Here is a 16635-nt window from a genome sequence, read left to right as displayed (position 1 = left end):
TAAGAAATACTTTCGACTATATTGTACCTTGGTATCTGTTGTATTTCAGGTTCCTGTTGATCAGAGTTGTTCAGCTGATAGCTTTTGAGAATAGTTGGTGTTGAAGAAGATATAAAAAATATACTGGTAATAGATGATTGTCCAGGGACCGACTATATAATAGAAAAGGAAAAACTGAGAATGGCTAACTTAATGGTGGTAGAGGAAGGTCAGTGGGCAAAGGAGACTCACAGGGAGTGACATCAAGGTAGGTATAATAGAGTCAAGCAATTGAGCAAAAAGCAAGTCAAAGGTGCCAGTAAGGTCAAAGTCAGTGCTTAGGAGATGGTTTCTACATCAGGATCTGGAAGGCACTAGTGACATTTTCCACTGGTAATTTTAAGAACAGTTTCAAGAGCAAAAGCCAGACCACAATGGGTTGAGGAATAAGGGAGCTTTTGAGATGTCCATCAGTGAAAGAAAGGAAATGAAGGCACCATAGTCTAAAGAGCACCAGAGTTCACTGGAAAGTTGGAGGGAGGTATGTTTGGTCTGAAGGATGCCTCGTTATATTTGTAGACAGACTAAGGAAAACAATCCAGGACACAGAGGCAGATACTGAAGAGCCTGGAGGGTGGAAAGGAGGAGGATTGTGTTTCATCCACTGAGAATGGCAGTTTATCCAAGTAAAGGAAAGCGGCATGAATTAGCAGAGATGAGGGTTTGGGGTCAGTGGGATAATACTTTTTATTTATTTTTCAGACAGGGTTCTGCTATATGGCTCAGACTAGTCTCAAGCTGCTGGAGACCAATCATGCCTCTTTCCTTCAAAGCTCAGCTTAAATTCTAACTTTGTACTATCTGCACCAACTAATGCAGTGCCTGTACATAGGAAGTACCTACCGCATACTATTTTTAATTGTTACTAAACATCATTACAGTAATCAAAGAATATTACAAACCATTAAACACATCTAGAAGAAAATGTTTTCAATAACTCAAAGTGACATGATGGTTTATCATACTTAAAACATAAGAGTCACATAATAAAGCAAAGATCAGCAATTTATTTTATTTTATGATTATTTTTTAGACAGAGTTCTGCTCTGTTGCCAGGCTGGAGTGCAGGGATGCTATCTCAGCTCTCTGCAACCTCTGCCTCCCAGGTTCAAGGGATTTTTCCTGCCTCAGCCTCCCTAGTAGCTGGGACTATGAGTGTGAGCCACCATGCACAGCTTTTTTGTATTTTTAGTAAAGACAGGTTTTTACCATGTTGGCCAAGATGGTCTCAATCTCCTAACCTCATGATCCACCTGTCTTGTCCTCACAAAGTGCTGAGATAGCAATTTATTTTTTAAAAATCAGCACTATGATTCTAAGCACTGAGGTCTCAAAGCAGGGGAACTCTAGAAATTTCTTTCTCTATTTATTTAAAGTAATATTTGAGGGGCTCATATATGTATTTTCCCCCATGACCAAGAAAGGCAAAGAAATTACCTTTTCTGTGTCACAGGTTCTGAATATTTCTTCCTATCCCTGTGCTTCCTAACCTCTGTATTTTCAGAACTCAAAAGATAAAAGTGTTGTCTCCAAACATTTTAGTAAATGCTTTTCCATTTTATCCTGCTTAATAGAAGGAACTTTGACTTTATCTGGGAATATATCACTGCACAGTCACCTTTGGTGACCTAAAGAAGCCTCTTAGCGGTGATTTTTCTTTGTGGACCTTGACACTGCTTTCAAAGTTTACAGTCATAAATTGTTACCCACTGAGAACAATTTCTCAAACTTGGTTAAATAATTACATAGACACCAAAAGAAAATAACCCTCTACTCCTACCATGGCATTATCTTGTCTCCTAATTCAAAGAAAGCACAGCCTACATTTTGAATAACTTAGAGAAACTATAAAATGAATTTATAAAATGTAACTAGAATTTTCAGAAAGAAGTCTCCAAACTGGAAGACACCATTTGTTATTTGGTGGCATCTTCTGGGAGAGGCTGATATTGCAGGTCAGCTCTGTGAAACATAAATTCTCTTGCAAAAGCACATGGGAAAAACTCTGAGAACAGGGAAACAGTTCTGATGATATAGTGTAATAAGATGCAGTCTAGACCCACAAGTCAGTTTTATTTTAAGTGAGGATGTCTAAGAAGCTAGAGGCTCCTGGATGTTTTACAGCTCTTCCCTCAATTCTGGCTGTGCATGCCAAGTCTACCTACGAGAACAATCTGTCATCTCCTGAAGGCCACTGGTAAAGCCCAAACCAATAGGTCAAAGAAACCGGATTCCTAAGTAGGACAATATGAGACCTTTAAGGCTTTCTCAGCAGCAATGCCAACTTCATGAAGCGTGCCTCTACAATTTTAGTATGAATCCAAGGAAGAATAAGATTTGTTTTATCACCAACCTCCTTCTTAGGTAGGTACGCTACCTACCAAGTGGGTTCAAATCCTAGCTCCACCACTTTTAAAGATGGCAACCTTGGACAAGATTCTTCGTCTTGGAGCTTCTGCTTCCTCATCTATAAAATGGTGATAATAATAACTATTTTATAGAGTTGTTTTGAGGGGTGAATGAGATAAATCATGTCAAGTACATAGAAGGGTGACTAACACAGAGTAAACACTCAAGTTTAGCTATGGCTAAGGCATCTTCGTGGTACGGTGAAGCTACTCTTGCAAAGGCCATGTTGAGTCTCACTGTTGGCTTTGTGTCTAAAGACGACAAATGAGACAATTCCATAAAAAGCATAGGTCATAAAACAAGAAACAATAATGCATTAAATAGGTGATGTAGCTCTCTTAAAGAAGGCTCACAGAATTTATTGGAAGAGAGATTCAGGCTCAATACACGTATATGGAAATGCTGAGTTTTGGCAATTTTTGATGGCCATCAGCTCTGCAAAGATAGAGCCCCTATGTGTTCACAATCTTCTGCTACCCAAGAGCTTCTAAGGAATTACTTAATTTAAGAACTGAGATACCACAGTGGGCCTAGTATGGACTGAAACAAAGAAATAAAAAGACCTCTGACTGTTTTTCTTTAACCTCCCTTTTAACTGCTTTTTTCAAATAAACCAGAAATATGAATGAATAAATGAACAGCTGCCTGGCTAGGCTGCCTCCTCCTTAGTGTGATCATACCCAACACAGAAAAAAAACAAAAATGCGTTAGAAAACAGGGACAGGTGAAAGAGCTCCGTGCACCCAACAAAGTTAACTTTTGTCCAGTAATTTTAATTAATGTTTCACTTTGAGCAGAATCTACCAGAGGAAGAACTGCAACCCTTCAGGTATTTTTACCTCCAGTTATAAAACACAGAAAATAGAAGGCTCCAATGAGAACACACCCCCTGGAGAGCAGGGGCAGCCCTTTAATGAATGGCCTCTCCAGCTGCTCCCTCACCATACTTACAGACTTTACAGCTCTTGCATGTGCTGGAATTACAAGTCATTAAAAAGCCACTTTGAAAACACAATAAAGACCTTCTTCTCTGACTGCAACAACCTTCCATCACATAAAAACCTAAGGCCAATGCTTCAACAGCAGGACTTTTACTGCCAGCTCCAGACAGTTTAAGCACGGCAATGAACAGGGTGGGGCGGGAGGAAATGAGAAACAACAAAAGAAGGGAAGTTTCTTTTTCCTTCTTCCTTTTTTTCTTTTTGAAAGAAACTTCTGGTAAGGTGGTTTAAAGGGTTTTATCCTGCATTGGAATCACCATCCACCCTTGGGAAAAATGCTGCCATCTGATGAGATTTTGTTTTCCTCCTTCAAGAAGGTTTTCTCCAAGAAAACACCTTGGTAAGCTCAAAGTATCGAAAGACATGACTGAAATCTCTCTTCTCACACTGCAGGCTGAAGGATGTAACATTTTAACAAATATAATTTGTCCATTTTCAGGGAAAGATCATTAAAACCTTTTATTTCTTCACTTTAAAACTATGATTACAACCTCAGAGCAAGGCAAGAAAGAGGAAGGCAATGATAAGAAAATTACAACCATAACTGAATCTGATAGGTGATTATTTCAATTTTCATTTACTGTTTTTTTCTACTCTGTTGTGAATACCAAACTTCTTCCTATCACAAGACATGATCAACTATACACTTCTCTTCAGGAGGAAAATTATATGAAAAACACACAAAAAACGGGAAATTACAGAAAATGTGAAAGGTATTTGTTTTTTTCCCTTACTATCAATTAAAGTTTAAGCAGGTTAATAAAAAGCACAATTATAAACCTTTAGTTGACACTGATACAATTCCTTTGTAACTAGCTGCTAGTCACCAGTCACTTAACAGTGAGTACAGTGGAACATATGTACCCCAAAGAGATGAACGCCTAAACCAAGAACCACTGTACTCTAACGGGAATAGCCTCAGTTCTTGAATGTAAAATATTCTTAACAAAAACATTCCTCTATCATGCTTTCTGTATTTGCTAAAAGTTCAGCCACTGTAACACAGTCCTTCTGCCTCTCTACCTTATCCCAGCCCCTACCAAATTCCTCTGTAGGGGAAAATTATTGACAAACTTTCATGTGACAGTATAGATTTCTTTATGAGAAACATTTCAAGAATCACAAAATGTATTTAAAAATTATTCTTTCAGTTATATTAACAGAAACTCAAATCATTTCTTAGGATATTTTAACATCAACAGCAAAAAAGAAAAAGAAAAAACAAAGTGTCTACCCAGTGCAGTACTTGGTATGTTCTTGTCCTTTATCTCATTTAATTAAAAAGCTGAAAGATCTGAGAAACTTTGGTTTACCTTTCAGCTTAAAATTTAGACATTTTGTCTTGTACTTTTACACTGATCATGCAACAGAAGCATATCAACATCAAGACCATAGACCTTTGTGAAGACAAAATTCAGAACAAAGTGACAAAAGACAAAATTCAAAACAAAGTGACTTAAAGTACCAAGTACTGCAGCATATAAACCCACACCCTTGAAAAAGGACACGAGAGTTGTGCAGTATATTTGAATAACAAAAAAACCCTTTCAAAGCTACAGGGTACATAGGTTCCCAGAAGTCAAATCATACATAGCAAATAGCTAACTAACATTTTTTTTATTAGTGTGTTAAGTGCATTACCCAGATTGATTTATTAAATTTTCACAATAATCCTACAAAGAAGATACTATTATGATCTCCATCTTACAAAAGAGGAAACTTAGAAACAGAGAAAGTTAAATTATTTGCCCAAGATCACTGGTGGCACTGAAATTTTAAACACAGGCTATCTGACACCAAATGGCAGAATTCTAGTTACCTATGCACCTACCTTTCACTTATCAAAAAATAAGAGATTGATCCCTCAAACACCAGTCAGGCATAGAAACCACAGATGTCCAAATTCTTTCTCTCTTCTCACATACCAAGTATATAAAAATCTGACCCAAACTAAGCTTTGCAACCCATCTTAATATGACTGACATTTTTATATAAAACCTGAATTGAATTTGATTCTAGAAAAGGTTTTTTTTAAAATGTTCATCTTTTAAACTACAATAAACCTATACTGAGGTGAGATGTTTTCTTTTTTGTTTTGTTTTTTTTTTTTGAGACGGAGTCTGGCTCTGTCACCCAGGCTGGAGTGCAATGGCAAGCTCTCACTCACTGCAACCTCCACCTCCCGGGTTCAAGTGATTCTCCTGCCTCAGCCTCCTGAGTAGCTGGGATTACAGGCGTGTACCACCACGCCTGGCTAATTTTTGTATTTTTAGTATAGACGGGGTTTTACCATGTTGGTCAGGCTGGTCTCGAATTCCTGACCTTGTAATCTACCTGCTTCGGCCTCCCAAAGTGCTGGGATTACAGGTGTGAGCCACCATACCCAGCCGAGGTGTTTTCTTTATAGACATACTAGACGAATAATCATTTTCCCCAGCCTTCCTCATTCTTCAAACTCTTCTGATTTATTTGTGTCTTTTTTCTGTTTCCTAAGTCCATTATCTCTGCTCATGATATCTACAATCATCTACCACCCCATCTCCCACAAATGAATGTAAATCTGGCTCATATTCAAATAACAAAGCTGGAAAGGACCTTAGAGAGATCAGGTCATATAATCACACTTACCCAGAGGCAGACACACAATCAGGACAACGTGTACAGTGCTCCCTGAAGTGCCCCAAGCTACCAAGTCAGTTACCGGCCAAGGGAACACTTGTAATGGTGAGCACTAGCAGTCTGTAGCAGTCCATAGCTTAGTGCTCTCCATTATAAGTGTCCCCTCCCTGTTCCTTTTGTCTTGCTGGCAGGAAGGATGCCAGGTAGAAGACAGTCTAAACAAAGGCTATCTTTTCTACTGGATAAAAGGAATTTCAACTCTCTCTTACCCTCCTTGGCTCATAGAAAGGTCTTTGGGTTCATGGTTTATATGACACCACTTTTGTCAATTCTCTTCTGTTACACTACCTACATTTCAAGTATTAAACCAATAGCAACAACAATAAAAGCATTACTAGTACTAGAAGACTAATAAGGAAAGCACAGTTGTTGGGTTTTATACAAATAATACCTGAAAGCCTTTACAGGCTTTCTCTGTAATGCTATGCAGAGTACATTACAAAAACTACTACTGTAACCACTGGATTTGTGGCTCTAATATGTTATATACCATTTTGAAAATTTACTACCTACTGTAAAGTATTCCCATTCTAACTCTTCATTCCAGAAGACTTTTCAAGGTATACTTTTGAATAAATACACAAAATTGAATGAGGATTTTATTAAAAGAATGACATACTTTATAAATCATATATATGGAGGGAGCAAGAGGCAAACAAAAGGATAATAAACAAAATTCTAAAGAGGAAGATCATCTGTGACAGTCTCATGTAGAAAGAGCTTTCAACAGGGCTTTATGAACACCATTTGGTCTTCTCATAAATCAGCAAACATTCTAAAAAGGTGCCTTTCAAAATTTTGACCACTACAAGAAACACACACACACCCTCTCTGAAATAAAATTTTCATAAGCCATTACTTACCCATACTAATTACAATGTCTGTTTTTTTTTAATGCTAGCGATATGTTAAATTTATTTCATAGCTCACTAGTGAATCACAACTCATGATTTGAAAACCTCTATTCTAGAAGAATTGCTACATGTCAGAATATAAAAAGACAAAGTTGCTAAATTTGACAATAGTGATAGACTAATCACAACCCAACAGCATCTCAAGGTGATCTGAAACAAAAGTCTAACATACAACAAAAGGTCCAGGTAACATCTGCATTAAGAATAAGTTTCGGCCGGGCGCGGTGGCTCAAGCCTGTAATCCCCGCACTTTGGGAGGCCGAGGCGGGTGGATCACGAGGTCAAGAGATCCAGACCATCCTGGTCAACATGGTGAAACCCCGTCTCTACTAAAAATACAAAAAATTAGCTGGGCATGGTGGTGCGTGCCTGTAATCCCAGCTACTCAGGAGGCTGAGGCAGGAGAATTGCCTGGACCCAGGAGGCGGAGGTTGCAGTGAGCTGAGATCGCGCCATTGCACTCCAGCCTGGGTAACATGAGTGAAACTCCGTCTCAAAAAAAAAAAAAAAAAAACAGAATAAGTTTCAAATTAAGAGGAAAAATAAGAAGGAAAAATAAATAGTTGAGATATTAGAACAAACACATTTAACTCTCATATCCATTTCACAAACTATAACTATAAAGCCTTTACCAAATACTGGAACAAATTTTCCCAGCGTCCAATATTTTACATGCTACTGTCCTAATCCAATTTTCTACTAAAATTTAAACATTAGCTATAGAGAGTAGGGAAGTCTGGGGACTTCCTGGGTAAGTGACCACTGGGAATCAGTGTCAGCAACATGTCCTGACCCTGGCTGGCTTTCTACCAAGAACAGTGCAAACCCAGGACAAGAAACCTACTACTAAAGCCTCCCAGCCTTTGCCAGCACTTAAACTAGAGACATCTGTGGGCAACCCAAGGGACGGAAAGAACAGTTTTCTAAGACTGCCAGTAATTTTCAGCCAGATAGCTTCTTTGACCATTGCCTAGAAATACTGTCAAGCTAACGTAAGGAGATTATTGGGACTGATCATTACCAATAAGTAACTGAAAAAGGGCAACATCAGGAAAACAAAAGGAAAGTAAGGAGATAACTTCAAAGTAATGTTTATTCTTCAAAAACATTATCAAATATTTCTGAATTAGTAACAACCCTGACACTAGAAGCGTAAGATTTATTACATCAGTAAGAGATTAGAATAGATAATCTGAAAATCCCTTCCACTGCTGAAAATCTCTAATTATAAGTTTAAATCCCAATATCGAAAACTATCTTTCAGAGTTATTAGAAGGTCAGATGCTCTTTTAGGCATCCACAAAGGATAATTCCACCCATTAACGAAAAACTTAGTGAAGATCACATACCCTACCACTTCCAAATCAGTGGCTAAACAATGAAGAAAAAGACTATTCTTTTTTCAAAATACTACTTCCTGGTTTTACAGATACACACAAATGTTAAAATTTATCAAATTATACATTTTAAATATGTGTAGTATATTGTTACATCATTTGCCTCAATAAAACTGGTAAAATAAAAATACTATCACCAGCCTTCTATCAACGTAAACACATTACTTCATTCCAATGATCAAAACATCAACATTATAGCCCTAGTTTTTTTCCTTTTTTCTTGAGACAGAGTCTTGCTGTGTCACTAGGCACCAGGCTGGAGTGCAGGGGCACAATCTCAGCTCACCGCAACCTCTGCCTCCCGGGTTCAAGCAATTCTCCTGCCTCAGCCTCCTGAGTAGCTGAGACTAGAGGTGCATGCCACCACGCCCAGCTAATTTTTGTATTTTTTAGTAAAGACAGGGTTTCACCATGGTCTCAATCTCTTGACCTCGTGATCCACCCTCCTCAGCCTCCCAAAGTGCTGGGATTACAGGTGTGAGCTACCACGCCCGGCCTAGCCCTAATATTTTCTAAGTTTCTCTTTTAAATTTATTTTCCCGTTTATTCAAGTTTTATTGTATTCTTCTCATTTTCCGAAGTCATCAATCATTGGAAAGGATAGATACCAAGCTTTAATGAGCACCTAAATTGTCTGCTGCTATTCAAATGACCCATTATTGCACTATGGAAATAGCTTTCCTTTACAACTTAAATAACAGCCTAAAAATCTGCAGATTCCTTAATGATTTCATTTCCTTCTTCCCATTAGTTAAGGAAACGCATTTCTAGGCTAGACCTATCAATGTGCTACCATTCTATGGTTCCGCATTCATTTTCTTCCCTCATTCTTTATTATGAAGCTATTTGAAATAAAATCTGAAAATAAGGGGAAGGAAGAAAGCCAGTAAGAACTACTCACATCAGATTTAGAGGATATATTCTCCTCCACATCTGAATCATTGGGATCCACAATGTCATCAAATGGCGGTAAAGTTGATTTCTTCTTCTCTGATGTCTCACTTTCAATTTTGACCTTTCCCATCTTGACATGAGATTTATCTTTTATCTGTTTTTTGTCAGCAGAACAAGTGAGTATCAGTGGTGGTGCGCTAGAAAAACTTTTAAATAAAGCCTCTGAGCTACTCTTTTTCCTTTTTTTGGCTGAGAGTTCTTCAGAATCTGAAATGGGTGGCCTTTTACTAGGAGCCTTCTTATCTTGTCCACTGGTGATGGTGAGTAAGTTACTGTCTGGTTTTGGCTCTTTTGACATGGGTTTAGGTTCCTTGAAGGCCATCTTAGGAACTATTTTCTCGTCTTTCAGTGGTTTATTTTCTTTGGGTTTCTTAGAGGATTCTTTGGAAGATTTGTTGTGATCCCTGGAAGGTTCTTTGAAGGCACTTTTATGTTCTCTGGAGTCTTTAGAAGGTTTTTCCTTGTGCTCCTTCATTAATTTGTGAGGCTTTGAAAAACTGGTACTACTGCTGCTGCTGCTGCTGCTACTGCTGCTGCTGCTGCTGCTGCTGCTGCTGCTACTGCTGCTGCTACTGCTGCTGCTGCTGCTGCTGCTGCTGCTGCTACTGCTGCTGCTGCTGCTGCTGCTGCTGGTATGAATACTCCTATTAGGGTCCTGCAAAAAGGGGAGAAGAAAATGAAACTCTCAAAACTAAATAGCAATGAAGAGTCAAAAGAGATCTACATAAAATGATCCTTCTTTGATTGCTCTCAAGCTATCACTAAAATACCAAAAATATTTTAATATAACCCAAAAACCACAATATAACAGGTGAGAATAGTGTATAAGAGAATGACAGTGGGAGTAGGTTATCAAAGAATTTAATGAGGCAAGCTGTTTTCTTAATCATTTGAAGCATTGAGTCTTAAAACATTTCAATTCAACAAATGTTAACAACTGCTTATCCTAGAAGATTCAAGGATGAATAACACATAGCCCCCACTCTTAATAACTACGATGTATCTATGATTGATAGTTGTGAGAGCCATCTATAAAGTGCCATGACAACCAAAAGAAGGGAACTATTTAATTCTGTTGGAAGCATGGGGAGAAGAATAATTCAAAAATTCATAAAGAAGTAACATCTGAATTTGGTCCTGGAGCATGTACAGCCGATTACTGGAAAGAAAGGAATGGAAAGGTACTTAGATACCAGGGACCAGAATAAACTAAATGACAAGGAGCAAAGCACAGATTGTATTTGGGGATCAACACTCAGCTACAGAACAAGACTGAGAAGGAGGCAGAAAAATAGCCCAGCTTCACATAGTGAGGTCAGATTATATTCAATTTCAAATGGCTTTGCAATATAAGAAATCATAAGACCCCCAAAAGGAAAGAAAATAATTCTCAATTTTAAACAAAAAGCAATTATTTTTATGCTGTCTAAAATTTCATCAGTTAAGAACTATATCTCTCATCCACTAGGAAAAAAATAAAAGGAAGTTAATAGAACAAAGATTTTACCTAACCATTAAATGCACTAGAAGGTATTTGGCAATTACCATATTATGATTATGAGAAAAGAGGTAGTTGCTGGCTATTTCATTTGAAATGTGATAAATTTTTCCACTCATATAAACACATCAGAATGTAAAACCTATATATAATATTTCTGTTTAGGAACAAAATCTAAGTCCATACTTACCATACTTGTGAACCTCTACCATTAATAGTAAGAATAAGAAACAGAGTAGATCCTGGACATGCAAAAATCCACATCAATACTAAAAGAAGAGCTCTTTCTTGCTTACTTCCACCTCCTAATGGAACCAAAGACAAATAAATGTCCAAATTTTCAACCAGAATTTACATCTTCAGGCTTGCTTACTGTCTTCACCTCTAACTCACCCACTTCAGCCCAATGATATATAAATCAATCCTATATTCCTTCAATATCTAGCATGACACAAGACAGATAGTAAGCAGGAGCTATGTTTTCCACTAAAATGAGCAATCTATTTATTGGGTCTATGCAAAAACAACACACACAAAAAATACATAGGTATATGGATAAGCATCACAAAGTAATATTCAAATAACAATTGTTTGATATTAGTAGAAATATATGTTTTGGTTTCTTAATAAATTTTTTGTCTTATTTGCTCAACCACAAAATGACATATAACACAATTATTCCATTTATTTTCTGAAGTCAGTGGTTTCAAAATTATAAAATGGATGAAGTTACTAAGCAAAGACTTGTTTTTATGCATCAAACTAGATAATTCCTTAGAAAACATCATAATCTGAGATTTAAAAGCAAAATTCCAAAGATAGGATTCATATTACTGAAACTTCATTATTTTATAAATTCTATTACATGACATTTCCTGTAATGTTAAGCAATACATAAATAATTAAAATAAAGTATAATGTACAAATTAAATTAAGGAAGAACATTTTGAAATCTAATATCCTTGAGTTTTTTTTTAATTGGCTTGTTGACTCACTGAATTTTGACAATTTCCAATCAGTATTCTAATAATGGCTCTAGAATACTCAAGTATCACTGTTTAATATTCAACCTATATAAAGTATTACACATATTTTTTAGGTAAGTTTTAAAGCATAGAATTTTTAACCCACCAACATATTTCTAATGTTAAGTATTCAAAAAACAGCAACATTCCAGTACCAGGAGGAAAATAAAACCTCTGTATAGGTCCTTTCATGATTTATTTTTAAAATCCTTCTTTAGAACAAACTGGAATTCTTAAATTCAGGGTACACATTGGTATCTGACACAGCTTCTTGTGTCATAAAAAAGTTAAGTTCCTTTTTTAATTACATGCATATAATGCAAGGTACAAAACTGTAGAAATATATCTTCTTATAAAGTTTTACTTCCCATGTTGGTCTGGGTATTTAATGTCTACTGTTACCTTTTTACCCACTCAACAAATCTTGGTACAAGCAAATGACCCAGCCATTCTTGTTCCTTCCTTTTTTGTAATTACGACCTCAAAAATCTTTATGCTAAGAGAACCAAAGTTAAGAGGACAAACACATTCTATAACAATGTCTTAAACAAATAAAATTTAGAAGGAGAGAGAGCAGTTTTTAAGGCAGCATTTTATTTGGCCTGTACCTGTGACAAATGTCAAAGTTCAAATATATTGTCACCGGTCTCCATATTTGTACATGTAATAAATGTAAAAACACTGACTCAGACACACAGCCAGGCATTAAATTACTGACAAAGAATAAAAGCTTTCACTGATTTTCAGCCTATCTCTATATATGTATATAGATATCTATAGTTATACCTATCTATAGATAGACTAATAGATATAGATATGGGTCTTGTCACTGGCTTTTTAAATTTTTCACTGAACCATTAACCTCAGCATTAAGTGCCACTGAGCAGCACAAACTAATTACCATTCAATGTGACGTTTACATATGTTGTATAATTCAAAATCTCTTTTCCTGAGGCTGATTAGAACAAACTGAATATCAAACAATCTAACAGAGCACATGTGCAAAATTCAAATCTCAAACATTTAAGGCAAATGATTGTTTAAAAAATATACATATATTTGCACTAACTTCACAACTTGTAACTATAGGATACAATATTTACTCTCATCTATTCAGATTGTACTAAATGCTTCCTTGTTTTAATTTTTTGGAACAGAACGAGTGCCTTTAATGTTTAATCTTTTCTAATACTCCATGTCAGCAACTCAGGTAGAGGACTTAAGGAAAAAATCACAACTACTGGCCAGAAGAAGGTTTTCTGATTATATGTGGCTTTCAGTTTCCATGTTATCTCCATGTCAACTTCTAAGAACCACTGACAACTCATAGCTGATTCTTGGCTCCTGTTTCTTCCCGCTAGCTATCACTCTTATTTTTGGTTTCTGTCCTATTTTAACTGGCTTCTGTCTTGTGCAAGATTTTCAGATCCATCATATTTTGTTCACTGAAATTTGCATACAGACAAATAAACTCTCTCAGAACAGTTTTACTTCTCAAAACTAATAAACTCTCGTAGTAGTTTATTTGTTCAGACTGCACTTTTACAAGGACACTTCCTAAAAATCGTAGTGTGGTCCAAGAGGTTATGCATATATAGGGATAGGAAAAACCATGATAGTCAAAGATTTGAAATAAGATTTGAAAATAAAAATCTCCTCTATGATGTCATTAAACACACAATGAATAACACAGAGGGAAGACATGCCATCTGAAACTACAAAGAGCTTTGTGCAGTGGCCGTATCGTAGCCAATGAGATTTACGCAAGGCACAATTACTGCTAATTGAAACTACGAGTGGAATGTTAAAATTCAGAATTCTGGGGCTGGGAGAAGGCTTGAATTTGATTTAACTTTCCCACTTCAATTTCAAATCCCACCCCATTTACCTCTATTGAACTAGTCAGCTCAGGAGTCAGCAGGCAGTGGCCTGAAGAATGTGGCCATGGGCTTACGGGCAACTTGAGAAAAATAACTGGTGCAGGGTTTGCTCTGCTTGACCCAAAAGAGTTGGTTTGTTTTTTTAGAGACGGGGTCTTGCTATGTTGCCCAGGCTGGAATGCAGTAGCTATTCACACACATGATCACTACATGCTACAGCCTGAAACTCCTGGACTCAAGTGATCCCTCTGCCTCACTCTCCCAAGAAACTGGGACAACAGGTGCATGTGCCACCATGCCCAGATTCCAGAAGAGTTTCGCATATAGATAACTACACACAAGTATGGCCAGCCTTCCCAGGACTCAGAAGGCACTTAATATAGGAAGACAGTCTGTTCTTAGGGCTGGAAAATGTAAGGAGATCAGAAGGAAGGCAGAGTCCTCTAGGTGTATAAACAAGAAATAGATAATATTCCTGCTGCTACTATGCACATCGAGATGCCTGTACCTTTCATCACTTACAGAATTACAACAGCCTAAAGTCCCTACCAGCTCAACCTCAACCCAAATGCACATAGAACTGACATACTTAAGGGTGGGAGGGAATAGGAAGAAGCAGATCTACCAGATTTTCTGGAGGAGAAAGATGAAATAGTGAGGTCAAAAGCAGTATGACCACTTCAGGAGAATCAAGTATAAAAAATAACTTCTAGAAAAAATGTTTAAAAACTAAAATTTAAATATTTATATTCTCAAGCTCAATAATTCAGTAGATAAAGGAGAAGACTCATGCTAACTGGCAGCATAAAAGATAAAATGAAAGAAATCTCAAAGCACCAAGTAAAAACACAGAGGTGAAAATCATCATGGGAAAAGACAAGAGCCTTGAATGGATCAAGGAAACCAAACATACAGTCATAAGAAGAGTTCCAGAAGGAGGAAGCAGAAAAGACAGAAGAGGCAATAATTAAAGTAATATAGAAAAAAATGTCATGAACTAAAGACAGGATTGAATTACAATCTCACAGGGCTCTCCAAGATCCAAGCAAAGATAATGACAAATGATGCCCAAGCCAAAAAAAAAACCAACCAACCAACCAAACAAACAAACCAAAAACACTACAATTCCTATACCTTAAAACAGAAAAAGAAAAAAACCTGACAAGCATCCAGAGAGAATAATTCCTTAAAACTGAAGAAGAATTAAATTTACATTGTACTTCTCATCTGTAATACTGAAATAGAGAAGAAAGAACAATAACATCCGTACAGCTGGGAGAGAAAGAAGTACAACGCAAACATCCTACACACACAGTCTGGTGTGAAACAAGTATTTGCCAAAATTTGAAAATTCAAATAGCACATCAACCACTGTTCCCACCAAAGGAAAGGACTTGAGAAAAGAGTCTAGTTAAACAATAACTGAACCAAAAATGTTTTACGTATGGGAAGGGGAAGAAATGGGCGATACAGTGTATGTTGTACAATATACAGACTTAAATCTCAATGAAAACTAAACTGTAATATAAGTGTTCAACACAAATTCCTGACACAGAGAAGTCTAACAAACTGAACCTAAACAACTAAATTATTTCCACAAAAATTTAGGAATGAAAGAGGAGGATTAGGGTGTTAAGGTGAAAAAGTGCTGGTATCTTTTTTCATGTTAAAGTGGAAGAAAAACTGGATTATGAGCAATTAGAAGGGAAAGTGGCCAATGATGAAATGGAAAAGTGCAGAACTGTCACATCAACAAAGGGAAAAGAGAAAATATCAACTTCAAAATACAAGCAAAATTAAGAAAAGTGAAAAAAGTCACAAATATAAATAATGAACAAGGTGAAAAGACAGTAATAAGATCAAGTATAACTCAGAATAAAAATGAAAGAGCTGAATTCTCCCACTGGAAGAGAACTGTCAGACTGGGCTAAAAAGATAAAGATCAGATAAAGGCTGTAACAAGACATACTTAAAGTCAAATAATTGAAAAATGTTTAAAATAATGGAATGGGCAAAGAAATATCAGCTAAATTCCCCCAAAACAAAGTATGAGTGCTAGAGTGCTAGATTAATATCAGATCATGTGGAATTCAATGTTAAGAGCACCAAATAGCATAAAAAATGTAAAAAGTTAAATTATATAAAGCAAAAGGTATTTACTACTTAAGAAAATTTTAAAAATACTTAGTTAAATGAGTAATCAATATATCTTTGTCATAAATTGACAGATCTAATAAAATAAAATGAGTACAGACATAATATAATTGACCAGAACAACTCACACACTGATTTAATAATTATATATTGAACTTTCTATCTCTTGAATAAAGTTTAGAAGTTTATATGTATCCATAGAACACTGACAACAATCAATCATAAGGTATCATAAACTTTAAAATATCCATTTAAAAATGCTTGTATAGATTAAATTGGCTGACTATACTCCAAGAAAATTAAAAAATTAAAGACAAAATCAATCAATCAAATGAAAATAGCACTTCATATAAAAAGCTCTGGAGACACAGAAAAAAATGTGCTCAAAGGAAAATTCATAGCCTTTATTTCATTTATTATTTAAATGGAAATGAAGAGGTGCAGGGAGAAGAGAGAAACCAAGTACAAAGCTAAACTGAGTATTCACTTTGAGAAACTAACATTCACAAACCATGCAAACATTATAATACCCAACATAATGAAGAAAATAAAAGAAACAAATTTCACAAACATTAATGCTTTAATTCTACAATTGTATAATGTCTTAAAATATATGTTTAGTGTTCCAATCCTAAGGAGAAACTTGTCAAGTTAATTCTGACTTAAAAAAAATTTACAGTCCACT

General features: G+C 36.2%; 1 protein-coding gene across 4 annotated transcripts in view; it reads right to left on the bottom strand.

Moving 5' to 3' along the window:
* The window catches only part of MLLT3 (MLLT3 super elongation complex subunit), a 269552-nt gene that overhangs the window by 60445 nt on the left and 192472 nt on the right, over window positions 1-16635 (bottom strand). For all 4 annotated transcript variants that reach the window (XM_032300090.1, XM_032300091.1, XM_032300092.1 and 1 more), the window contains one exon: window positions 9341-10048. In XM_032300090.1, coding sequence (XP_032155981.1) covers window positions 9341-10048 — 708 coding nt within the window. The remainder of the gene's footprint in view (window positions 1-9340; window positions 10049-16635) is intronic.

This window comes from Sapajus apella, unplaced genomic scaffold (genome assembly GCF_009761245.1).
Source record: "Sapajus apella isolate SASKATOON/1434 unplaced genomic scaffold, GSC_monkey_1.0 scaffold42, whole genome shotgun sequence".
NCBI lineage: Eukaryota > Metazoa > Chordata > Mammalia > Primates > Cebidae > Sapajus > Sapajus apella.
The sequence above is the reverse complement of the archived record's forward strand: the minus strand, read 5'-3'. Positions and strand labels throughout refer to the sequence as shown.